Source organism: Artibeus jamaicensis, unplaced genomic scaffold (genome assembly GCF_021234435.1).
Source record: "Artibeus jamaicensis isolate MK-2021 breed Jamaican fruit bat unplaced genomic scaffold, CSHL_Jam_final scaffold_612, whole genome shotgun sequence".
Lineage (NCBI taxonomy): Eukaryota > Metazoa > Chordata > Mammalia > Chiroptera > Phyllostomidae > Artibeus > Artibeus jamaicensis.
Window position 1 is genome coordinate 6,645,729 of NW_026522049.1, and position 27,882 is coordinate 6,673,610.

A 27,882-nucleotide genomic window follows, 5' to 3' on the forward strand; every position below is an offset into this window, starting at 1 on the left:
GGGTGCGAGCTGGCTCCATAATCCCATTTCCTTGGCTGCCTGCCTGCTCATTTCTCATTTCCCTCACCTCCTTCCAGTGCATCTCAAGATTTGTTTCTGGGGGAACCTAAACTACATAATCGAACATTTCTGCGTGCCAGGAACCAAGCCAGAGACTTTACATACATTGTGCAGATCTGGAATAGCATCTCTCATGAAAGGAGAGCCCATGCAGAGAGGGAAAGGCCAGGCCTCTCTATAAACAAAGGTCCAAGGTGACAAAGGGAAGAATAATCCAACTCTGAGGCCAAGCCAGGTGAACCGAATGTGACTGAGCAGATCTTTTTCAGGTCATGCTTTCTCTGACCAGAAAACAAGGCCAATGGAGGGAGAACTGGGCTTCCAAAGCCTACAAGTGCAGGCCCACTGTCTGGGGCTCTGTGCCCTTGCAAGGTACACAGTCCCTGGAGATACTGTTTCCCCAAAATGGATAGGGTTTAGTGTGCCCAACTTATGCAAATCTGCCCCTTGCTCCAGAGCTGGCTTGAATTCACCATGACAGGTTACGAGGAGAAAAATAAAAAAAGCCTTTTCACCTCTTCCAGGAAAGGCAGAAGTGAACTCTATAGTTAAGTTTGGGATCTTTAGTGTCTCACTGATGACTCTCTCAGCTCTCGCAAGCACAAGAAGGCACAGAAAACCACTGGCTCAGCCAGGAGCTATAATTGCTGCTGTCCTTCTAAGCAGGAGGAAAACAGGCCATGATTTGTGGCTTCTTGCAACAAAAGCCCCATTCCTTAATGAGGTTTATTTAATTTAGGGCAGTAGAAAACTTTTGGGTTATTATTAGGCTACAAATTAAGGCTTGTGTTCATTTAACTGCCCCACTTAACAAAGGAAACTCTGCTTTTGTAAATTAAAGAATTATTTTTAAGTGTTAAAGGCCACTGGATAACCTTGAACAAAGCCTCAAATGTGCTCAAGTCCTGGTGCCCAATCTGTAAACTCGGCAGAGACTGGGCAAACAGCCCCCAAGGCTTTGTCCAGCTCCAGCAGTCTACAGTTCTGTTTACCTCACACCCATCCCTCCACAGAGGTTCCTTCAAAATCCATATTCCCAGATACATTAACTGGAAAAAGCACAATATAAAACAGTGCTATAAAATACAATGCCATTTTTACCTTTATTTTTTTTAAGAGTTTATTTACTTTTACAGAGAAGGGACAAGAAGAAACATCCATCAGTTGCCTCTTACACAGTGCCCCAAGCAGGGATCGGACTCTCGACCACGGCATGTGCCCTGACTGGGAATTGAACCAGTGACCTTTTGTTTTGTGGGATGATGCTCAACCAAGTGAGCCACGCTGGTCAGGGCAGAAAATACTAGTTATAGTTTTAAAAACAAGGTGGGCATAAGAATGTGTTTCTGAATTTTTTGTATATGCATCAGAAACTGTGGAAGTGGGTGTTAGACAGTACTCACCTGTGGGAGAATGTGACAGGTACCGAGCAGTCGGGGTAACCTGCTGCATACTTCTCCATGCAGTGACTGTATTATCTATTCAAATAATTAAACCAAAAGAAAATGAAACCAATTTTAAAATCCACATCTTAATTGTATCTCTTCTTACTAACCCTCAGGGTCTTTGGATACCGTTGGGGACCACGCATCTCCTGCCTACTCAGGATCCCCCAAGCTCCCCCACAGAGGGCCCGATCCCGTCTATGGACTAAGAAGTTCAAAGAAGACAGCAATCTTCCCTCTGCTACCCATGAAAAGATCAAGAAAGATAATCACCTTGATCAGTCCCATGTGTTAAGGTGCCGTGCATCACCCAACGTCTTCTCCTGGCCGAGTTAACACCACCAGCTGTCACCTTAGGAGGAAGTTCATGGGTTCTGGAGAGGGCCAGCCAGCATTAGGAAGGCTTTAAAACCCATATTCATAAAAAATATGATAGGAAAATTCATCTTTGAGTTTCATGGCCAACAAAATCTACAATGTCCCTTTTATGGATGCTTTTCACATTCTCTGCTGAGTGGTGAGAGTTGACCTGGGAGAATGTGGGGCTGAGCATCCTCCTGAATGGAAAGAAGAGGTGGTCATGGTGCCTCTCCAGAAAGGGTCTCCCAGGCCCCACTCCTCAGCCCCTCTCAATGGCTGAGAAACCTTCTACTGTAGCTCTCACCCCCAAGAAGAATTTCTTTGCAGCATTACCATTTCAGGCAGCTCCTGGTACCGCCCAACATCTGACCATTAGCCCTGGTCTCTGCCCTTCCTTCTGGGCCTCAATGCAGGCCTCTGCAGGCATCAGCCTGGCCCTGCCCAGGTCAAGCCTCCTCTGTGAGCCGGCTTCTTTCTGCTGTTCTCTGACGGCCCTGTACAGATGCTATCTCTTCCTGTATGGACTGTGCCTGCACAGTAAACAAACCTCATGGCACAGATCCAAAAAGCAATCATTCCACAAAGTTATCACTGGCTCCTTGGAAGGAAAAGGGACCCAGGTCCTGCCCTGGCCGCTCTTTCCTCCCAAGCTTCCTGGCTTCTTGGTGAACTTGCAGCATTTTTTCAAAATACTTCTTGCTCTGTTCAAATTGCAAAGGATGAACACATTTGCACACTGAATGAAGTTCAAGACAACCCATTTCCTCCAAGCATTGCCCCATGTCTTGGGTAAAAATGAAACTTTACCTCTTGCCTCTTTCTGAAGCCCACTGGCTCCTATCTTTCAAAGAAGAAGCCGAGGTAGGCAGACGGATGCTCTGGGGTTGTCCAGGTGTCCTAATCAGGGCTCCCTAACAGGCAGGAACCCCAGCATGGCTGTCATTCTCCAGAAGAATGAGTGGGGGGGGGGGTCAAGAGCCATGAATGGCTCCCAAGGACCCAGGGTGATACTGGTGATCCTGGTCTCTTTCAACTGACCCCTGGGGATCAGCTTAGACTTTGGCACTGAGAGGGACCCTAGAAACCACTCAGTGAGGGGCTCAGTGTGGACTCCTGTTTGCTAAAGATGTCCCGTGTGGGGACAGGTTGACAGCAATTTGGACAACAGCTGGTATTCGGGAAGGGGACTAAAGGCCCTCCATGGCTGCATCAACCTAAGCACCTCCCTGGTTAATTGCTTTATGCTTCAGGCTTTTGTATAATGGCTACTGTTTTTGAGCACTTACTGCACGCCAACAACTGTGTGTAGCTCTACCTCCTGACTTCCTCCAACCAATCTACGTGCAGGAGTTATCACCCAGCGGGTGAAGGCTCTGAGGCTCGGGTGGCTGTGACTCACCATGGCTAGTGTAGGAGGGTGCTGGCTGGGGACCTCCCTCAGGCTGCATACTCCAGGTCCCAAGCCCCTAACCACCAGGCCTCACTGCACAAGCTGTCAAAAGAATGCTCTGTAGCTCCACAAGTAAGTCAAACCCACTGCTCAAGGAAATGCAAATCAAAATCACAACAAGAGACCACTTCACTCCCATTAGAATGGCTATTTTAAAAAAAGGAAAAGAAAAGAAGAGAAGATCACAAGTTGGTGAGGACGTGGGGAAACTGGAACTCTCCTGCACTGTCTCAGGGAATGCGTTGTGAAAGGCCACCCCTTCCACGCAAGCCCTTCTCCTGCCCAGAAGCAAATCCATCTCCACTTTGGCTCTCTGGCACCATCTCGTGTTATTCTGGAAATAGCCACAAAGTTTTCAAGAACAACTGTTTTTGAAAATCTATTGCAGAAGAATTTCTGCAAAATTATCTAATATAATAATATCTTAATAATAATAATTATTATAATCTAGAAGAAAAGCAACTTAACCCATTGCTCTAGCAGCAAGGAGTCCAGGCTTTTTCCTGAACATATTCATAAATATTTCAAAAATAACCTTAAGTGTAGAAGTTGGTTGTACTCATCTTGCCTTTGGCATTGTCTTTGACAGAGAAACCATCTGTGAGATGAAAGGGAAGACATGTTTTGTGTTTAAAGTTTTACCAGACCCAGACGAGGATCAGTGTAAGTAAAACATATCATAAACCTGTCTTAACGCACAGCAAGTGGGTGCAACATAAACGGCTGCAAGCAGAACTGTCCCACTGATGCAGATACAAATGCAGCACAGGGACACCCCATGTTGCTAATGACCAAGCCTGTACCTACGGATCTACTGGTCTATGGGGTCGGTTATGTTGCTAAAGCCAAACTGTTATCTCAAAGGGGAGGAAGAGGGAATAAATTATACATAATTGTGAAGAGAAATCAACCATTTGGTTAATTTAATAAACCCAGTATCACGATTTTAAGCACCAGCACTTCATAAGTTTTCACTGGGCTTTTCTTGTTCTTGTGGAATCCCAAACAAATCTTCCCTGACCCCACACAGAAACGAAGACATGGAAGCTGCTCCTGGCAAGCTACGCCTCAGGTTATGTGAGCCACTGAGAGGGCCTTAAAACAGCCGCTCTCCCCACAGGGGCCCTGAGCTGCAGGGAGACTCTCAGGACTCAGACATGGGCATTGTTCTGGAAATCCAGTCCTGTTTTCCACTGTCCTGCTCCACATAGAGCCTGACGGAGCTCAAACAAAACAGGAGCAACAGGACCCTGGGAAAGGAAAGGAAGCTGGGCCTTTCACGTCTACCGCCGATCTCTACACCAAAGGATTAATTTATAAAAGCCAAGCCTTACGAGGTGGAGTAGAGCAAGTCTCAGAAGCAAAACATAATACTTCCCTAGCGAGAAACAAAGCAGGTAGAGGCCTCATTAAAAAAAAAGAAAAGAAAAGAAAAAAATGTCTTTCAATACATAACACATTTCCTAAAATAAAATACACATGGTGCCATTTCTGAAGTAAAGGAGTCAGGCTTCGAGGTCAGAGGGCCCTGAGCTGAAACCTGCCTGTGTGATCTGTGCAGCTTCAGCAGCAGCTCTGGGCTCCCGGGTCCTCATCCTGACATCGAGGTTAATACCTGGTTATACTGAGGTTAATACTTGCCCCAGGAGACTGAAATGAGTATAAGTGATACACCTGAGGATACAGCCTGGCCCAACCAAGTGTTCAGTAAATGGCAGAGGCCGTCTTCATGATAGTAATGACAATGACAATCCTACAGTTAACACTCCTCCCAGACCACCATCCCCCTAGACACAAACCTGCCCCTTCCTCTAACTGGCAGTCTCATTCACTAATGACAATAGCTAATGAGCACTTACTATGTGCCCAGTACTGTACATTAAACTATTTTATTTAATTCACAGGGGACCCATGGGTAGCTATAGTTGACATACCCCTTTATAGGTAAGGAAAGAGGTCCAGAGAGCTTGGATAACATACTAAACAGGGTAAGTTAACTGCTATCACAAACACACCAACATCTCAGTGACTCAGTGTAGTAAAGGCCACCTGTCCTCCACATCCTTGTTGGCAGAGGGCATGAAAGAACAGACTCGCTCCAGCCGTCATTCAGGGACCCAGACTCCTTCCATATTGTGACTCTCCCACCTCCAGTGCCAAAGTCCCCTGGGTCCTCTGCAGCTAAGCTAGCAGGTGAGGAGGAGAGGGTGAGGATATACCCATGACTCTTACTTCAACCCCAAGTGACATGCGGTGCTTCCGCTCCTACTCTGCTAGTTTAGTCTCTTGGCTCTGAATGCAAGGGGCTGGGAAATACTGGTGATCTCAGGAAGAACAGAATAATGGAGATAGACACTGGCAAGCAACAATAGCTTCTACAATGAACCTGCCTAAGGTCACCCAGGAAGCACTCATCGAAGTGAGACTCGGACCCAGGCAGTCTAAGTCCAGGCTCTGATTGAACCACTGTCATCCAGGCAGACACTCTGAAGATTGTAAAACAAAGCCACATAAACTTTTTACCTTTCTCCTAATCAAGACGTGGGGTCAAGGTTGAATCTGGGCTCTGTTAGTCCTTGACCAATAGACTTCAGAAGAAATGACACTATGTCCAGGCTCTTAAGACACCAGTGGCTTGTATCTCTGATTTCTTGAGATACTCGCTTTGGAATCCAGTGTCCGTGCTGTGAAGAAGCCCAAGCTAGTCTACTCAGAGAGTCCACGTGGAGCAGCCATTGCTGGAGAGGCCCAGTCATCGTCCCGTGTCACCCGCCAGACATGGGAGTGGGGTGCTTCCAGATGATTCCAGCCCCTGCAGTCAAGTCGCCCCCAGCCTTCAGGCTTCCCAGCTGATGCCCAGACATCGAGGAGCAGAGACATCATCACGGCTGTGTGCAGTCTGAATTTCTGACCCCCACGACCAGTGAGCAGAAGGAAATAGTTTATGCCACAAGTTTCATATGCAGCAGTAGCAAACAGAAAAGGAACTTATTTAAGAATTTCATGCCACTTAGATCCTGTTACTTTGGGGAGGGGGTGAACCTGAAAGTCTCTTTATACCATCCTCTTTATTTTCTTTCTTGCACTATTTGATATTTTCCAAATTTCCCACAATAAAAATGTATAACTTTTACCATCAGGAAGAAAATAAAGTTTAATGATTCACTCTCTGCTAGTCACTAAACCCCAGTGACTTCTATGTGATCTTGTCCCTCGACTTTGCTAGGAAAATGAGACTCCTCAATCTACACAGTGAAGCTGGTGGCTCTGCAGATCCCAGAGGTTCCTGATGCTTGTTCCAGAAAGGAGCAATCCCATGACACTGGTCACCCCCAACTGTCTGCTCTGAAGCACAGCCAGCTTCTGAACTAGGAGAGGATGAGCAGGGACCCGGGTCTCTCACAAGGTCCCAGGGATGGCTCAGCCCTACATGCACCCAGAAAGATCACTAGGAAGGGGGCTGAGATTATGGAGGAAACAGGCCTCAGACATCCTTTGCTCATACTGTTTCCCCTAAATGGTACCCTTCCCAGGAACTGAAGTTTAACGTAAAAAGTTCTATTTCAAATGTTTTAGTCTGAAAGAAAAACTATTAGCTTGAACCACATGAAACTGCTGACATTCAGTCATGTCTGATCAAACAAAAAAAATAGCAATTTTGTATGGCTCAAAAAGACATTTTTGAGCCCTTACTAAGTGTTGGGGACTAGGCTAGACAAACATTGTCCCATTTAAACCTGCAGACCTCCTAAGAAGGGTATTTCCATGCCCGTTTCACAGAGAAGGAGCACACTGTGAGAGGTTAGGGGACATACTGGATGAGAACTTGAACGTCGGTCATCTGGTCATAAACATACAAATGTGAAAAAGAGATCAGGAGAACAAGCCGCTCCCCTTCCAGAAAAGGTGACCATCGTCTGCGCTGAGCAGGCCTGACTGATTGGTGAGGGAGTGAAAGTGCTTCGGGCAGTGTCACCAGGGAGTTCCCAATAGACAGACCACTGAATGTTCTACCTGTGCCTGCGTCGGTGAAGGATTGGTGGGGACATTTCAGGACCAGCCACAGCACAGACGTCAGAACTGCTTTCACGGTGCCTCTACCAGGGCCTCCCTGCAGTGGGATCAAAGACCCACTGATTATAAGCAATCACGCAGTATTGCAAATGAGTTCCCAAGCCCGGCTGTTTGACTACAAATGCATGAAACCTGGGCATATAAAGTTTCCTGTTACATGTTTTTTAATTAAAAGAGATGTTCGATTCCCCCATAGGCTAGTTATTTGGGGCCAGCCCGAGTACTGATATGTTCTTTATTTGGGCAGGAAATACCGCCCAAATCCTAAAATCTGATGACATAAATGGACAAGCAGTTTCTTAGGTCTCATGTGCTTACTCTCTAGTACTGAAATTTTTCAGCTTTTATTTGTAAAGCATTAAAATAACTATATTATCAAACGAAGTTTGCAGTGTCCCAAATTGAAAAAAAAAATGTGACAGTATAGCTTATGTGGCTGAATGTTATGAGGCCAGAGACTAACCGGTTCCGCGTCCTTCTCCTTCCCCTCGGACTTCCTGGGATCCTCAGGGGACCCTTAGGACTCCATGGGACACAATGCCCTCTTCAAAATTAATCTGCATTTTCAAGATCCAACAGTGGAGGGCAGCAGACTGAACCTCAGCTGAACTCTAGATTCATTTCTCTATTTGTACTCAGGATGACAAAGATTCCTGTTGCAAACTTCATTTTTAAAGAACCCATTTTCAGATCACAGTGTTTAACTCTTTTGGAAATACAGGCCTCCATTAAATTTGTAATGTGTCCTGCACAATTAAGCAATTTACGAACACCATACTTAAGTTAGATCCAGCTTCTGCAAACCTCACACCAAAAAACAGCTAAAATAATAATATTCCACAAGAAGGCCACACACTTTGGCCTTAATGAGAACAAAACATAAATAAGCTTAGGTAGCAATAAAAAACATAATAAAATAATTGTCTTACATCTTTAAACATAATGAAACCATCTCATTAAGCCTAAATTAATTTAAAGGTCATCAATGCATAATTTATGTAGGCTTATAAAGCTGCATTCCATAAATGATGATTAAACCAATATGCCCTTCCTTTTTTTTTTTTAATCTCTACCCATTAACTCTATAGACACTGGTGCATTTTAGGTAATAGTAACAAGTTTAAAAGACACCATGTTCTCCTGAGGCTATCTCTGATTAAAATAACCCAGACCACACAGAAACCTAATTCACCACCATTTTATCAAATTCCAGTGCTGCGTACGTCCCAGGATACCTAGGATATTGCCAAATTTTAAGACAAATGACCAGCACTGCAAGGAAAGAGTGACAGGAAAGACTCCGCAGGAGTGAAGAGACACAGTCCAAGATAAAATACACCAGGTTCCCAATGTAGCTGGGAGCTGCCCTGGATGTACACTTTCAGTCCTGGGGAGCTGAGCCAGATGCATCCCTAGGGACAAAGAGACACTGGTGCGTTCGGCATCATCTCTTCCAGGCCCTGGGAACACCAGTGCATACAAAACACACACAATCCCTGCCTTCATGAAACTTACATCCTTGTACAGGAAGACAGTCAATGAACACGCTGGTTTTGAGCAGTATGGAGATCAGGTCCATCGGTGGAGATGGTAGAAAGACTGTAAGAGTAGGAAGGGGTGTAGGAATTTGTGGTTTTAAGTGGGTTGCCAAGGCCTATTCCAGGAAGAGAGAAGAAAAGGGGGAAAGGCCTTGAGGCAAAGAATCGGAAGAGGGTGAGTTTGGCAGGAATAGGGTGAGTTTGGCAAGAAGAGAGTGATTAAAATGAAAAATAATTGGATACCAAGTCAGAGAGAAAAGACAGAGTGGGGATGGGCACACTGGAGGACGACACAGCCGTCTGCAAGGATACGGGCTTTCATTCTGGGGGAGATGGGCTGCCAGTGACTTGCAAGGAAAGGAGTAGCATCACCAGACTTAACAGCATGAGACTGCATGAGTCAAGGGTATAAAGAAGTATGTTGCAAAAATACAGGCAAGAAATAATATTAGCTTGGTAATAGCACAGTGACTTTTATCTGTCTATTCCTCTCGATGATCACAAAACTAATTTCAGGACTTTTTATAAAATGCAGCTGTGTGAAGGCACTGTAAACTGACCAGAAGCAGGCAGAAAAGGAAGAGGCATGAAGCATTACCTATTAAATTCTGAGCAGAAGGGTGGTAAGCAAATATTCCAGTCATTCAATTCACTGGAATCTGAACATAGACAGCCTGACTCCGGAGCCTATGTCCTTATGCATTATACTATATTGTCAAATTTCGAGACAACTGACAAATCAGAAGAAAAAAATTTTTAAAGCCACATCACAAAGTGCTCCTTTTCCTACTATATTGAGTTCTCCCTGAGAATAAGGCCGACAACCCAAGAGAAAAATAGACAAAGCACATGAATAGCTAGTTCACTAAAATTAAATACGTACAAGGAAAATGCAGGTTTAACTTCATTGAGATACCATTTCTCACCTACCAGACTGGCAAAACCCCAAAAGTTAGACGCAACACTCTGAGCCTATGGGGAAACTGCCTCACATACAATGTTGGGAGGAATGCGAATCAGTACGAGATCTGTGGATGGTGATTTCAAATGACAAATCCTTACAACCAGCAATTCTATATCAGGAAATTATCCTGCAGATAACTCACACATGCAAAATGGCATTAATGTAAGGCTAGTCAATGCTACCTTTGTGACAGCAAAGTCCTGGAAACAACCTTAAAGGCCACCAGTGGGAACTGGTTGAACACCTTTGGCACATCCATATAATAAAAGATGTTGCACTTTAAAAAGATCGAGGAAGTGCTTTATGGATCAATATAAGACAATTTACAGATGTAGTAAGGAAAAAAGCAAGGTGCATAACACATTTATGATATATTAATCTTTTGTGTATGTTATATATTCTTTTGTGTAAAAAAAAGGAAGGAACTATATCTTGGATAGGCATACAAAATGCCTTCAGGGCAAAATAGAAAGTGAGAAAATGGGGGGAGGAAAAGGATAGAAAGGAGACTTTCCCATGAAACTTTCGCATTTTTGAGGCTTGAACCGCATTATTTCTATTACTTCTTGAATTTAACAAATTATTTTTTAAAGAAAAGCCTTTTAGGGGCGGGGTCATTTTTGGACTCTGGCTCCAAGACGACAACTGAAATGAGATCCTCTTCGTGAACCCATCAGAGCTAAAAAGACAAAAGGGATGGCAGAGATCCCCACGGGCACTAGGAGGCTCTTCCTTTCAGACCCACTCATAGAGTTCCCATTGCCTTCCCCCATTATGCTCCTGAGGCTCATTCAGAGCTAAGACTCAAGCGCCAGTGACATCTGGCAACATAGGTAACCGTGGGCAACCGGGCTTCTCCCATGGTTGTCATAGCAACCATGATGTTCCTACAGTTGGGTTTTCATCCTGAAGTAATTATCAGGCCTTGTGGTGGGCTCTTCCACATTTGCAATTATTTACAACACTGACAATTATGAATGAGCCTAAATTAGATGCAATTTCCACTGAACTGTTAAAGAGAAGCTGTGGATTGAGTCAGATTTACATATCCTCCCATCAAGACTGGGAAACCTTTTGAGTTGCATGCCTGGTGCAGTTCAGGGATGGGGTTACATCTGCGTGCAGCCATCAGAAGCCAGTGGATGGTGGAAGACCTGCCATGTTTCAGCCCAAGATGGGCAGTCCTTTCTCTACCAGCCTTACACCCCAGTCCCACCACAAGCAATAGGAGCAGACCCAGCAGTTTCTTGGGTTCAACCCAGGAGGTCCTTGAATAATGACATTCTTTTCAATGTCATTTGGTAATATTGCTAATGAGACGCCGTGGGAACGTAATTCGTTTGTATCAATTAGCCTATGGGAAAACTGATGTCGTCATCGTACAGCATTTTGCTTAAAGCCACAGAAGCTACTGACAATGTTAAATGAGGACTGACTGTATATAAAACAAAAGTGTGTGAGTTATCAGAACTTAGTGCAACAGTCTTACCCAATTAGCCTCACTTTACACTGGAAAAACCTCGAGCCACCCAAAGCACCTCCCCTGGAAAGGGATGGCACCAGGGTTCAGAACCACATCTCAGGGCTTCTTCCACTTCTGCTACCTCACTTAAGGGCCAAGAATGAAATTTTTCTTTGTATCTGGAAAGTGGCACTGAGCTTCATGAAGTCCATGTGCCTTAGTGCCACAACATTAGGGCATCGAAGTGCCAGGACATTACAAATGACTCACAGAATCTGGGCTTGTGTTAGGTGCTTTTTGGAAGAACTCAAGGAAGCGGGGCTTTGCTCTGAGTTAGATGATGTCAGGAAGCCTGCACTTGAACATCCTCTGGAAAGAACAGTGTATACAGTCTAGGCTTCGTCCTTAAATTAATTTAAGTGGGGCTTTTTCAGGCCACTGAGTACTGCATAAATCTGATAACTCACTCCGTTGATAAGATTCAGTTATTAAAAAAAACCCTAGTGTAGTCAAAGAATCAGATCCACAGTTACTCTTTACTTAGAATCAAGAGAATGAACCAACCACGTTTAATTTAATTTAGCTCTTCCTTACTCATGTATCCCCTTCTGTGCCAGAAATATAGTGAGGGATCGCTAAAGGACCCCACAAGAATGGGCCCAGGGGTGTGACAACATCAGTCACCACTAGATGGCAGTAACAGTGCTAAGTAATTGGTTGTTAAGATGGGTTCTACTCAGAACTGAACACTTTCTGTTTCTCAGTATTGACTCATTCATTCATTCATTCAACAAATATTTATTCAATGCCTGCTATGTGCCTGGCACCACAGTTAGGATACAAGGATCAGCAGAGGAAGACACCCAGTCTCTGTCCGTGTGGTCTGGACCTTATGGTCTGGGGTGATGAAATGGACAAAGAATCACACCAATAAAATGTTCCTTATTAAGTGCTGTGAGAGTGCACAAGGGAGAACTCTTCTCCTAGAGAGAGGGAAGCGTCCCTGAGAAAGAGATGAGCAAAAAAGGAAGGAGCCAAGGTCTGGGAAATAACAGGAGATGGGAGGTGATAGGAGGGGGAAAGAGAGCTCAGGCAAAGGATCCCAGACAAGTAGGAGGAAGCCTGCACAATTATGTGTCTGCATCCCAAAAAGTAGGGACCAGTGGCCTCAGGAGCTTTGTTCCATTCTTTTGGGGATTTGGGTCTAGACCCACAGTGCAATAAGAGGTCACTGAGGTTTTTTAAGCCCTTCAGGGGAGAGAGCTGATGGCTAGATTTGATTTGCACTTTGACAGGGCCACTGGGCTCCCCTCTGGCATTTTGACTGAAGGGAGCCAAGTGGAGGTGGGGAGACCGGGTTAGAGAACTATCATTGGAGTCAATGGGAGAAGAAGGGGTCTTGGATCAGGGTCAGGGCAATGGAGAAGGGAAAGGCCTGAGCGATAAGGAAAAGGCACTGGCTAGGGGTAGTGCCAGAGATGGCTCCCAAGTATCTCCTCAGACGGGACAGCAGAAGAAAAGGAAACTGCACAGGGGAAGGGACTTGAAATGGAGATTGGGTAAGTCACTTTGAAGGGTTTTTGAGGCATCCAGGTGGACACGCCCAGAAGATAAAGAAATATCTGAGTCTACAGTTTGAAAATAGAACCATGTCAGTCAGCTGGGCAGGGATAAGACCGCCAGCCAGTGAAGAGCGGAGAAAGAAGCAAGGCCACCACAAGACCAATAGCTTGGGCCCTGAAATCCAGCAACTGATCCCCTAGACACGAGCTAAAGGAAGCATTAGGAATCTAACTAGGGACAGAGCTTAGAGAGAAAGCATAAAAAGAACAAAAACTAGAAGATAATACAATTAAAAGCACGCGATTCAGTTCCCTTCCAGGCAAGTTGCTCTCATTCCTTCCATCACCTTTTTTTCCTTCCATCACCCGGTCCCTTCCGTGGCTGCTTAAACATTTGGGCCCAAAAACCTGAGCGCCAGCATTCCCGACACCTTATCACACCACAGCCTTCGAGTTAATATGTTTTGCAAAGAGAGAAACTTAGCCTGGTAGGGTCAGATGCTCTGAAGGATGATCCTTAACATTGGAGACATCTCCCTTGTCTGTTCCTGTTTCAAACAGTTAAGACAAACTTCGCTGAACTACTTTTTTTTTTTAATGGAGGCAAGAGACACACAGACTGGGTTCAAATCCTGACTCCCTCCTTTATAAACTGAGGACCTTGGGCAATTATTTACTTCTCTGGTTTCCCTAACTTAAAAATAGGGGTGCTCTGCAACTCTCATATGAAGAGAAAAATGATAAAAGTGGCCAAATGTTAGCAATTCGGTGCATCTCAAGAAGAACGCCGGCCCCACCATCTGTATTTGTAACAAGCCCCCTGAGGCTACAGATTTGCGGGGTCATTTGAGAGACCCACGGTTGTGTGGGGAATTTAATGACCAAGATTCAACGTAGATTCTACCACTGGAGCAAATAATCCGGGCTTTGATTTTCTTTTTAAAAACCCAATTTCCATCCCACAGAGAGTGGTGCAAGGTGAGTAAGATAAACCACGTGCACGGACCTTTAACGTGACAGACACTCAGGAAATGCAAAGTAGAGGAGACCTGCAGAGGGTAGAAAGGCGGGGGTGGGCCCTGGATTGCGTCCCCATCCCCACCCCTGGGGACAGCTGCGTCGTTACGTGCTCGGGGCCTGGGTCAGAACACCGAAGTTGGGGGCTCCTGGTTGAAAGACCTGACGCGCCAATCACCCATACCAAAATCCCTCAATACAAGTGTGATGCGTTTAATGTTTAAAGTGCGCGTAATGATGCAAGTGACTCACACCGAACACAACTGAATACGCAGGGGCACTGCACAAGGAAACCTGGGCTGCGGCGCCAAAGTCGAACGGCAGGGCGGCGAGGACGTGCAGCAAAGCGGAAACGAAATGGCGGAAGAGTGGCCGAGTCCAGAAGCGGCCGGCCGCCAGGGGGCAGCCGTGCGTCTGTAGGCCACGGCCGGCTTGAACCGGCCTGACCGGAAGTTGGGGCGGGACCTGAGCTTCCGTAGCGGCTTGTCACGTGGCCGGCCGAGAAGAAAACAACAAGATGGCGGTGGCACCAGCGAAGGGTGTGGTTTGCTAGCCTCTTTCATGCCGGCGGGTCCCTTAGAGGGCGGATAGCAGAGGGCAGGGCTGAACGAGCAGAATGGCATGTTGGAGACCTGCTGCGCCGTTACTTTGCTCAGCTTTGGAGGCCACCCGGCGGCTCCTGGGCAGAGGAGCAGACAGTCGCACGTGCGAAGTGGGGCAGGCCCTGGGCACCCCGAAGGTTTCCCGCGGCGCGTTCTCCAGGATCCGCCGGTTTTCTTTTAGGTGCCCATTGTCTTTTGACCCAACGATTGCTGCTCCTTGTAAACTATAACCAAGAAGGCGGAAATGCCTTCCTCTGGGCGTTTTCTCGCTGAGGGAGAGATAAGGTGCTGCAGATAGTGCTGGGCGAGTCCATTCGGATTAAAATGTGTTTTCTCCTGTTTTTTTGTTTTGTTTTGTTTTTCAGTTTCATGTACAATTTCCAGTTTTTGTTTAAAAGGTTAGACCAGCCTCCCTGCAGATGGAGAAATATATATCCCTGAGTGATTTTAGGGCTTAAAGTGGCTTCCCCGCCCTGCCTAAGTGTGGTTAAAATTCGTTTGATTTGTACCCAGGAGTTGCTCTAGGACAAAAGGTGTGGCAAAGTATGAAGGTCTATCATTTTACATCACCACCTGGGTTGTTTATTCAAAAAATAAAATGCAGATGGTGATAACTTGCGTACTAGGTGATAACTTGTGTATTATGTAATGCAGGAAATCAGAAAGGAAGCAAAGGCACTTGGTGTGCATGGTATTTAGATAAAGGCCCAAAGCTTCCCCTTCAGGTCCTTGCACCGAGCCCTTCAGTTTCTGCCTGAGCAACTGCCCTGGATTAATTTTCATTCCTTCTCTCCGCTTTATTTTACTGAGTTTGGGATGTAAAAGAGCCAGTGTGGGTAAAAATAGCACAAGCCCTTCGGCTTGTGATGGTATATTTAGCATAAAGGAGTCATTTGTCCTCGGTTTTATTTATAAATTTGTCCCCTTAGAATTGGGGTTAGATTTTCACTGTTACTTGTGAGACCATTGGAAAGCCTCTGAAATATGTGACTTTTTAAAATTTTAGTAATACAATTTGCTTCCCAAAGTTTGCAAGGGTTAATTAATAGCATTTCTGACGCTACAGTGAAAGCTCAGGAAAGATATTACTTTATAAGTGGTTCATCAATCTAGTTAAGATTTTAATACTTGGGCTCTAATAAAATACTGCTAATAAATACTGCTATTAAGGGACAAACTAGAAGGGGTACAATGTGATCAGGACAGGGGTTGGGGGGGGAAGGCCCAGGCTTTCATTTTAAGACTTTACAGATTTTTGACCCAAGCAGAAGTTTGAGAAAATTCCTCGTCAGCCACTCCTTTTTTTATCCATGCCTTCACAGGTTTCACTTTAAAGTCCATCGGTTGGCAAAGAAAGGCTGGACTATGTTTCAAACCCCTTCTTCCCTCAGCCGGGGAAAAGAAAGCACTTTGCATCTTCGCAATTCCTGAAAAGAAGAAGGCTGCATCATTTTGTCCGTGTTTTTTTGCAGTGATTACCCCTTTTTTTGTCTCCTTTAGTACACAGGATTCAGATAGAATCTTGGGCAACTTTTTCTGTAAATGTGCCTGATAGAAGCACAAGATTTAAAGAGCATCCTCAGAGCTTAAGTTGTTTGCCTCCACAATTTCATTACCACTCCTTCCTGATAAAAGGAGGAAATGTATTTTAAATGTTAAAATATTTTATTTAGCAAATTTAATTTTTTAAACGAGAAAAATAGTGAAAAAATACAGTACTCCAGTAATTCAGGTACTTGTCCTTGAAGGCATAGATTAAAGTGTTTTTTAGAGAGACTATATTGCATATACAATTTTGTACCTTTACTGACCCTTTTTTTTTTTCCCCAAAGATTTTCATTTATTTTTAGAGAGAGTGGAAGAGTGGGAGAAGGAGAGAAACGTTTCCCCAACCTGGAACCTGGCCTGCAACCCAGGCATGTGCCACGACCGGAAAATGAACTGGCAACCTTTTGGTTTGCAGACTGGCGCTCTACCCACTGAGCCACACTAGCCATTTTTAAAGTGAATTGTTTTCGTTCATATTACCTAAAGCAAATTAATGCTTAACTTAAATATACAAAATGGAGACGCGAAGAAAAAAATCACGCCACTATCGAATAACCAATATTTAGCAAATTGTATTTGTCTTAATACTGTACCTAGTTTTGCAACACAGTTTGTATTTAGCCATGTATAATGTGTATTTTCTTATGTCAAATAACAATCTTCATAATTTTTAGAGCCTGCAGGATACTCTTATGATTATAAAAAAGTAACCGTTAGTCATGCTCTTACTTTTGGACCAAATTTGACATTTTTTTAATCTTATAAGTAATGTTGGCATGAATACTTCTATATGAAAAGCTTTCACATATTTACATAAAGTAAGATTTACAATGAATCTGAACTTTTTAATGCATATTAAAAAGTTCACTGATTCATATTTGACTTCCCAAATTGTTGGGTTAATGTTGTTCCATCTAGAGTCTTCTAATTACTATGCATCAGCATTCCACCTGAGTTCAAATTTCATTTCTACTCGTTTGATTATCCTCACTCTTCTTTTTTTTTTCCTATCACCATTTATTCCGCCTTTTCCCACCTCCACCCATCCTCCTCCTTCCTGTGTTCACTCTTCTAAACTTAATTCTTTTAAGTTATAAATAATATATCCTTTTTAAAAAAGATTTTATTTATTTTTAGAGAGAGGGGAAGAAAGGGAGAGAAACATCGATTGTTTGCCTCTTGCAACGCCCCCACCAGGGACCTTGCCCACAACCCAGGCATGTGCTCTGACAGGGAATCAATCCAGCAACCTTTTGGTTTGCGGGGTGAAGCCCAACCCACTGAGCCACACCAGTCAAAGCTAAATCATATGATCTTTGTGTGTTTTGATACAGATGTGTGTCTAACAAGCACCAGACATGGCTATCTAACTTCAAGTAAAATATTTAAAAGGAATCCTTTCACTGTCAACCTATTACAATACAGAAACCCCTTAACTACTTCATTTCTGTATATAGATGTGGTTCAAGAGAAATTAATTGCTGAAGTTATTCCAATGTGCAGTAAATACATAAATTTTGTAATTCTCCAAAATTACCTAATGTAAATGAATATTGTTTTTTGGGCTAAAGACCTCTACACATTACATATTTACATATCATTTTATTAGCAATTTTCTATTGTTTTGTTGTGGATATTCTGCTAGACCCTTTATTCACAGGGACAGGAAAGACAGGTCTGTTTAAAGCAAGGTAGTTGAGCAATTCTAAGGTTTCTCCTCTATATTAATGTAATGATACTTTGATACTCTTTACCAGGAAACCACTGTACAATCTAATCTAAAATTGAATTCTTTGCCACAGTCTTTCCTTTGCTCTCTAAAAGTGGTTTATAGAATATCAAGAGGTAAAGAGGAATAAGACAAATTCATGAATAATAGAAAAATACGATTAGAGGCCCTTGCATGATGGTCATACAATCAGTTCAGAGGATGTGACCCCCTTTCTTGGGGTAATATCCGTTCTGATCCCCCGGCCCCTATATTTTAAACAACTCTAGTTTCTCTTTAAATGAAATCCTTTTTAATTACTATATTTAGAATAAGATGCATTCCACTAAGAGAACACAGTTTTAAAATATTCAAAAGGATTTGATGCATTAAAAGCTACAATTTTTGGCAATCACTATTATTCTCCATTAGTCTTCCTTTTGGCAACAACAGCCAAGTGCAGAGGCCAGTTGCTAGAGTCTAATTCTACAGATGTATAATATACAACATGGGAGGATTTTTTTATCCATGTCAGCACTGCATCTGAGATTAAAATCAGTTATCAGAGACTGATTGATTCACTGTAATCCTTTCAAAACAGCTCTAGATTTTTTTGTTTTATCATTAAGATTTCAGAGCTGATACTAAGACACCAAATGGATGGATATTTTTAAATGTACTTCTTCTGAGGGTCAATTGACTTAGAACAGCTTTTGCAAGCTACATAGCTCTTAGAAACCTGTCTCCTAGGAGCTGAAGTGTAAAATCTGCTACTGAATAAATGAAGAAGGGGGAGAGAATGGGAGGAGGAAGAAGAAAAACATTTTTTTCTCAATATTTAAAAATTGTTTAAACTTGAAAACATCCAGATTCCACTCAGTGCCAGCATGAAAGGAAAAGGGCTTGCAAGTTGTAGGCATGTTCCACAGGGCTCTCCAGGCCTCTGCCTCACTGTAGTCTCCCCCAAATGTCCCTCTCTCCCCATGTCAAATAGCCCCCAAGTCCTGCTCCTCATTCTTTCAAGATCCCATGAAGAAGTGGGGCACAGAAGTCAGAGGAAGCCAGAGTTGGGTTCCAGATCCATTATTTGCAAACTGGTGTGACCTTGGGAAGGTTAACATCTCTGGGCTTCAATTTCCTTCCCCCAATTTGGGAATATTTCTTTCTTTCTTATGAGGATACGACAGCTTAGCAAAATGCCTGGCACAGATAAACTCTCAGTTGGTGATAGTGATTATGAACCCTCTGCTTGCTCAAACCACCTTCTGCATGTGGTTCCTCATGCTCTCTGCCTAGTCACTTTCAAACAGGTCTCCAGTTCTGCAGCCTCACCTGAGCTGTTTGCTGTCCCTTGTACCATGTTCCCTTTACACATGCTCTTTCTTTGCTCTCTTATCTGCCTGGTAAATGACTCTTTAATCAGGATGCAACTCAAGCCTCACTATCATGACAAGTGTAAATTAATATAAATTCTCTGCGAAGGAGGATTTGTACAAAAACTAGCAAAAATTAAACACAGCATACTGATTCAGGAATTCTGCTTCTAGGAATGTATCCTATCAATGTCCTTACACAGGGGCAAAAAGGGGATGTGTACAGAGATACTGTCTGTAATAATAAAAGATGTGCAGTCCTACATGTCCAATGGAGCACCAGTATAAAAAAATTTGATTTATCCCTACAATGAAATATGGAACTATTAAAAAGAACTAAGAAAAATAAATTTAAAATAAATAATAAATTATTAGCTCTTCATGTACGGATTTCCAAAATATATTGTTAAATTTAAAAAATCAAGGTATGAAAAGGTGCGTAGATGATGCTTTCATTTGTCTGAAAAGAAGAGAAAGGAGGGATACATTGGTATTATGTCAGTGATATGGTGGTGATTGCCTCTGATGTCAGTCAGGGGTCTGGGTGAGAAAATACTTCTCACTGTATACCTTTTTCTGTTGGGAAAATGTCTAACCATTTGCCAAAAAAGTACTAAATTTTTTTAAATTAACAGAAAAAAACCATCTTAATTCAAAAATCTTTTCATTTGGGAAGCCTTGGATGGCCTTCTCACTCCCTTCCCAGGGAGTTCACCCTTCTCACATTTCCTGACACATCCCAGTGTTTACCTGTTACTCTACAGCACTTCTTTCATTGTATTGAATGTAACTGTCCACATAACTGGTTTCCCTAGAAAACCAAGAGCATCTAGAAGGTAGGATTGGTATTGTGTTCATTTTTACGTTCCAAGGATCCAGCACAAGATACTACACACACACATGCACACACTTTTTTTTTTTTTAAATAAATAGAAAAAGTCTTCGGTATCACAGTCTCTCTCACCACCGCTTTGAGCCTGTTCTGACTGCCCAGGAGATTTTGAGCTCAGTAGACTTACTTTATAATCTGGCCCCATCCTGGTCCTATCAGATAGCCCCATCAAATCCTCTTACAGCCCGTGCTCCACCTGACTTCACTGTTTTTTTAGTTCTTGTTGGTTTGTCCTATTTGTTTGCTTTTTAAGGAACCCCATAATGTCCTCGTACTCCTTGCCCCTGCACATGCAGTTCACTCTGCTGTTGTCCTTTCAGATTTCACCAGTTTAGTCTCTGTCATTCAAGGTCACTTCCTGTTTGAAGTCTGCATGTTTCTCCCCTGCCTTAGATAAACTTGGTAAACCCCTGGCTCTCTAATCAAACTTGTAATCTATCATTTATTGTAATTATTATTTTACATGTTATTCCACCTGATGAAAATAAGTACTCTTCACAGAAGGGGACTTTTACCTTATTTATCTTACTCTTCCCAGAATTTATACCTGGCATATAGCAGGCACTCAATAAATAATCGTTTCATGAATGGATGAATGAGCAAGCTAATAGTAAGTGCTCATGATATTTTGATGGGCTGCACATGGTGGCCCCATCTATCACTGCTTTGGGGCAACATACTTGTATGCTGTGTGAGTCACATTCATAGCTCAGCCTAGCACCTTGAACCGGAAGCTTCTGGTGGTGGTTGCCACTCTCATGCAGACGAAGAAACCTAATTACTTGTGCCTTCAAGTATGGCCCTTCAAGTATGATTGTCATATTTAACAACTAGAAATACAGTTACATTTCTGATAATATTGTAGTACAATTATGTAATTTAGTATATTATATGAAAAAGTTATTCCTTGTTTATCAGAAATTCTAATTGGTCTGGATTTCCTGTGTCTTATCTGACACCCTACTTCAAAGGCCGAATTCCCAAATTGTCTTCCTGCACTGAGACCTAAGAATTCTTTTTGGAGAATTTTATGAACTATGCCATTTTATCATCTTTACTAAATAAATAAGCAACCCAAATTCTCCCAACTCTGCTTACCAATAATTTTACACATACATAAACACTTAGTTTTCTTCCAGAGAATTCTTTCATTATATTTTAACCAACAGAGTTGGATTTTAGTTTATAATAACTTAGCCCCTTAGCCACTTAACAGCAGAACTGGATCTCATAGGGAAAATCCAGGTGACCCTTTCCACCTGAATTCTTTATACAGGGTGAAGCAAAAGTAGGTTTATAGTCGTTCATATGGAAATAATACAATAATAAATAATATAAACAGATAATCTTGGTTCGATTCCCAGTCAGGGCACATACCGGGGTTGCAGGCCAATTCCCTGCAGGCCAGTTCCCAGCAGGGGACGCATGAAAGGCAACCATACATTGATGCTTCTCTCCCTCTCTCCTTCCCTTCCTCTCTAAAGATAAATAAATAAAATATTTAAAAATTTTTAAAAATAATAATATAAACATAAACTGTTATGAGTACAACGGTTTCCCCCCAAGCTGTACACAGTATTTTCTCTCCATCTCTATTCCGCAGAGACTCCCCCCAAGCACTGTAGGGCTCCCCTCCGACACTGACACCCTGCAGAGCTATATGGACTGTAAAATGCCTCTTTCCTGTGGAGGAGAGTGGGCAGCCACGATTCCCAGCACGGGCACTATTCCAGACTAGTCTTTCCACCACCAAGGCTTTTAAAGTTAGAAACATCATCTGATCTGAAAGATTTTAGTTTCTTAGCTTTGATAAATGATTTCGTAGACCAGAAATGCAGGCACCAACTGCAGCTGCACGTATTTTTGTTTCAAAAGCACAGTTCCCGTAACATTAAATCTAAATTCAAAGTGGATGGCAACTCTACATAACATGCCTTCTTTTTACTTGTAATTAGATTTCCCTGTGGTTCAAGAAAGCAGGATAATACCACAAATCTCATCCTTTCTTTGACATCTAAACTTAAAATTAAGGGCTCAACACTGTCCTAGGTGTCTAAACTCCTGACAACCATTTGCTTGGTTCTCAGATATCACAGCCCCGCGTTCTGGAATACACAAAACGGGACGTCAGGAATTATTAAGTGCCGATTGGAATGTGAGGGAATTTACATTAGGAAAAAAGAGATGTTAAGAGAAGGGTTGGCTTAAATATAGTCGTGAAGCATGGTGAAAACGGCTCTGTCTGGGAGTGGAAAATCAATTTGCCTGGTCCATAAGCCTGGAACTTCACCTCCGTATTTCATGTCAATACATTCTGATACCCACAGTAATGTCTGCAGTCAGAACCTGGGTGAAGCAGGAGGGGATGGGTATGCCCGACTGCAGTTTACAAAAAGAAAGTGCCACGGAGCAAACCATCAGAGGGAGAAGAGAGAGGAGGACAATCTTTCATCTTTTGAAATGGACAGAAGAGATATTTGATGTGTCAAGATCTTCATTTCGGGAAGACCAGCATATATCTTTTACATCCAGCTGTTTGCAGAATGGCTTCTAGTAAATATTGCTCAGTAAGGGGAGTAATTGCAGAGCCACGGAGTGTAGTAGGGTATATCCTAGAATGTTTACGTCGCAAAAACCAGAAGAATCATGTTGTTTCTTCTTTCAGAAAAGTAAGACAGCAATAAACTACCGCTTAACTTGTAAATCACAAAAGCTTCTAACCTGAAGTTCTTTAACGACTAGTAACCAGGAAAAAGCTCACAGATTATTCTACTGTATAAACTGATCTATAGAGAAGACAAATCTGATGCATGCTGAACCCATCCTGTGGCCTCTTAAACACTTTTTTGATAATTTTTAATATATTTGTCACTTCATTCTGTCAAAAATCAAGTCTTCTTTGCTTCAGAGCCCAATTATTTTGTCTGTTCCACAGTCAGTGTGGCTTCATGAAGTTGCTTCTTTTGTCCCATTCCTGTGTGTTTAGACGCTCTCTCTGCACCACAGTCGGTATTTCAGGGGTTTGGCATTTTGTCTTATTTCTTTTCTTGATTATTAGGGAGCCTAGTCATTCCGACATATTTATCTAATTACGGACTAGGCCTGCCTTGGGAATTGACTTCGAACCGAATTTTATTTCCTCTCCGAAGATGAAATAGAGACCCTGCTTCAAATTCCAGTTTAATAGGGTGACCAGGGCAAAAGCCTTAGGCAGGAAACCTACTGGCGCCTTTAAGAGACCTCTGTAATTTTCCACACCCGCCCCCCCTTTAGCTCCGCCCACGCGTCTGGGGGCGGGTGCGGCGGAGTGCGGTTGCGCGATAGGCGCGCGCATCTCGTTGCCTGGATACCAACTCCTCCACCCCTGGCGCACGCAGCTCTTTTGTTTCCAAGATGGCTTCCGAATGTTGTCTCAATGCGCCAGGAACAAAGCAAAGCCAGTTGAACGCCCTTGCGCTTAAGCAGAAATCAAGAAAGCTCAATGTCAATATTTATTTACTTTTATAACCCTTTTGGTTAGGTTGTCTGGAAGGGAGAAATATCAAGGAGTGCTTCAGGGTGTGTAAGCCATGGTCTTAACCTTGGCGTGGCAGGGCTTTTGACTTCAAAGTTGATGATACATTCACTTTTTAAAATAAGAATTCTGGTTTTTCCTGTTAAGGTTACTCAGGGAGAAGTTTTTCGAGATCTAAACTGGACTATAAGCCATGTAATTATGTGGAACTCAATTAGGTAATAGCCTCTGGCAGTCCCCTCTCCTTTAGAAATACCTGTTGGGTTTTTTTTTCCTGTAAAGGTTGGGTTATACCCAGGTGAAGCCTACGGTACCATTGTAATTATACGACTGTAAATTCCTCTGAGCCTGGGAACTATGTTTTATTCATCTTTGTATCCCAACAAGTGTTTCTATCTATAACAAATCTTCAAAATATGTCGCTGTATATTAAAAATTAACTATTGAGGATTTTTATTCTGCCAAACACTTATGCTATGAGGTACATACCCCATTCTATCTGCCATTTTTTTAAGTGGTCTCTTTTTTTAAAGATGTTACTCATTTTAAGAGAGAGGTGAAGAGAAGGAGAATGAGAGGGAGAGGATCATCAATGTGTGGTTGCCTCTCCTGGGCCCTATACCAGGGACCTGGCCTGCAACCCAGGCCTGTGCCTTGACTGGGAATGGAACTGGCCACCCCTTGATTCACAGCCCAGGCTCAATCCACTGAGCTACACCAGCCAGGGCTCTATCTACCATTTTGTAGATGGAGAAACTAAGGCTCCAGGAGTTTAAGCAGGTCCCAAAGGCACAGCTAGTGAAAGGTGGAGCTGAGATTCAAACCACCGCCAAGGTCAGGACTGCCTCTGCTGAGCTGCCATTGTGCTAAACTGCGTCTGTGAACACTGCAGAGAGTACGTGGTATCTTCTAATTGCAGCACTCTCTGAGAGGAGTGTGAAAGTCTCTTTCCCAGAAATGTGTTCTGTTTTGTTATGAATATACTTTCCACATTTGCATGAGTCCAGGCATTTATGTGCTTATCATACTCCGAGCTGGAAAACCTAAACCGAGCCAACCTTTGTGGCAGGTGTTAAGGAAATATAATTAAAAACAAAATAACCTACACAACCCCAAAAAACTCTCCACAAAAGTGAAAGAGAAAGAAAACAATTTTGTTACTGAATAAACATTAAACCATGCCCTGGCTGGTGTGGCTCAGTGGATTGAGTGCTGGCCTGCAAATGAAAGGATCGCCAGTTAGATTCCCAGTCAGGGCACATACCTGCACCTGGGTTGCAGGTCAGGTCCCCAGTGGGGGCCGCATAAGCAGCAATCACACATTGATGTTTCTCTCCCTCTCTTCCTCCCTCCTTTCCCCTCTCTCTAAAAAGAAATCAAATCTTTAAAAAAACATTAAACCAAAATACAATATGCAGCAAAGGCAATCAATCCACTGAGAGATTACAAAGACATTTCACCCTTACACATAGCTAAACAGACACACCCTGTGACATACCTGTTCTCAAGGTAAACAAATACTAACAGGTCCTTAGGTAGGAGGACTTGGCAACACCATTTGTCACACATAGTTCATTCTCAATTCACCTTGGTAATTGGTAGCCGGTTATCTGTCAGCTAATTAGCTTATAGGAAGGAAAAAGAAACATACATTTTTATAACAGGAGGAGGGTTTATAACCTGAAACCAGGCACCTACCGAAGTTAGACTCCTACTCTCCCACAGAAACTGAGAAATAAGGATGTTATCTTCCTTGATGATTACATTTCAAAGAGATGACTCCCAGGTTACTGAGAAGGACAACCTTGGCTTGTAAAGTTGGCAAGAGGCTAACTTAGCTTTTGAAAAGGTTTACATAGTTCTCAAAGGGACAGAGAAAAAAATTTCTAAAGTCAATGCTGAAAGAAAGAGGGGTGGGCTCTTCTTTCCCTTTTTGTACTGGGGAGATTTGTTTAGATTTGTATTTACCCTGACAAAGGATATAGAGACAGCCCAGGCCACCTCTTTCTTCATTCAACTTTCACCTCACTGGTCCACCCTTTCCACTGACAAACTAGTGACCCAAATAATAGGAAGCCAGAACTGAATGACCAAATGCAGAGGGTTAATTTTTCTATTCTGATTCAAATTCTTACTTCCTGGTTTCTTTGAAATTACATCTAATTCCTAACAGATGCTGAGTGAATTTGCCTGCTGCACCAGACCATGAAACTGTGTCTCAGAACTGCCAAATGGCCGACTGGCTTTGATGTTCTTACGAGTTCAATCTTCAGTCTCCCCTCATCCCTCTTCATTGCACAGCCTTAGAGATGCCAGAGAGGGAAGACCTCTTCCCACCACTGATCTCCTGACTGTCAAACACCTACCTTAGATACTTTGACAAAAGGCTTGGGCTGCTGCTGGCCACCGTGATTTAGCACGCACTGATACTCAGCCTGGGCCACCATCCTCCAAGTTTCTGTTTGCTTGGCTCAACTAGCAAGACAGCTCTGCTATACTTTCCTAATGGATCTTTCCCTGACCTGCTCCCCTGATCACTCACCTCATTCTAACTTGGTCTGTCCTGGGTTCCCAAGACACTTGATCATTTCCTCTGTTGGGACACACACAACTAGTCATATTTATTTATTTTTGTTTTTCCTTTATTTTTTTAATCCATGTGTCCAAGACAGGAACCAGTTCAAGCAAATGGTAAAGATTCCAAACTCTTAAATCTAGCTACTTAAACAGACTTCCAAAAATATCTTTAGCCAATTCTTCAATTTCACCCTAAACATCTAACATTTTCTGGATTTGGGTTAGATGTGCACATGATAATCAGATTCCTATAGCAACTACTTTATCAAAAACCAGTGAGACAAGTTCATGTACTCATATATGCCCTTTGTCCTTAATGACTCAATAAGCATGGAATACACACACAAAATCATTTCTGCAGATAGTTTTCTAGAGGATTATCCATAGCTTCTTATATATGATAGACAATGTTTAAACTAGTTCATAAAACTTATGAACAAGAGGAAATCATTAGTCCTACTGCTATCAATGTTTTCATATCAAAATGAGCATCTATATAAATATGATCTTTTTCCTCGAAACACCAGCAAGCACTGATGTACATACAAAGTAGAAGGGTATGATGTTCTGTCTCACATAAAACTAACCAAGATAACAAACGCGTATTTAAGCCCTGACTGGTGTGGCTCAGTGGGTTGGGTGTCGTCCCACAAACCACAAGGTCGCTGGTTTGATTTCTGCTGAGGGCGCACGCCTGGGTTGTGGGCCAGGTCCCTGTTTGGGGCTGTGCAAGAGGCAACTGATCGCTGTTCCTCTCCCACATTGATGCTTTTCTCCCTCCCCTCTCCTCTCTCTAAAAAATAAAATCTTTAAAAAGACATATTTAATACGGTATGTAGTTTTGAATTCCAGAGATTTATTTAATATAACTTTTGTTTTCAAGGAAGGATTTTCAATTATTTCCTCCTAAAGTCTGGTGGCTTACAGCTATTAATACATTGTTTGAACAAGTATCCTATCTGGTTTAGTGGAACACAGAATCTTTCTAAACACCCTGAGTGTTTACTGTCCTCTAACAGCATTACGGAGCATGGAACGATACCATGGAGTCAAAGTCCAGTGTTCCTTTCTGCTCCAAACATGCCGTGACATCATGACATGCAACTCACAGCATCTGTCCCCTTCTCCCTGCCTGGCCCTATTAGTACTTTCCAAAGTGCAGAACTGCTAGGGAAGTGAGTGGGGTGGGATCAGTTAGGAAGAGCCTCCCAGTTGATTCTGACGTACCTTTCCATTAAAAAGCCACAGTGTTCTGTTTAAACCCACTGACACACGAGTGAAGGGTATACAACGGGGCTCTCAAGGGGAAGGGTGTCAGAGAACTTTACATCTATTAAGCTCATTGTGGAAGGGTTCTATGCACTGGGAGAAAAAACAATCAGCCACGCAAACTGCATTTATTTTGGACTTGAGAAAAGCAGAATGAACCCACCAATCACCAGAAAGGACCTGAAGCAGAGTTGAAGTCGTGAGAACTATGTTTTGATGAAAAGACTCAGTAGGGATCAGGGGAAGGTAGCTGTTCTGATGAGCAAATGGAAGTAAGTCACTTCTCATGGGGACAGCCCAGAAGCTGCCCCAAAATACACACTCCAGTCTCTGTTGGAAGACTCAAACCATAGTGCACATAGTAGGATCCTGCGTATTCTCCAGATAGTTCAATGGCTCTGCTTGATGATGGTGTTGGCACAAGGACCACAGAATCTTCAGTAGCTAAGGAAGCTCACTGGCAAATA

The 27,882-nt window shown here is 43.0% G+C and overlaps 1 protein-coding gene across 1 annotated transcript; it reads right to left on the bottom strand.

The window, feature by feature from the left end:
• Positions 1 to 1,170: 1,170 nt before the first annotated feature.
• On the bottom strand, positions 1,171 to 14,555 carry LOC119049123 (uncharacterized). The gene is made up of 3 exons (XM_053658840.1): positions 14,187 to 14,555; positions 7,330 to 7,426; positions 1,171 to 1,538 (listed from the first exon to the last, which is right to left on the bottom strand). The coding sequence occupies exons 1-3, from the start codon at positions 14,553 to 14,555 to the stop codon at positions 1,327 to 1,329; spliced, it is 678 nt and encodes a 225-aa protein (XP_053514815.1). The 3' UTR covers positions 1,171 to 1,326.
• Between the last annotated feature and the right edge of the window lie 13,327 nt (positions 14,556 to 27,882).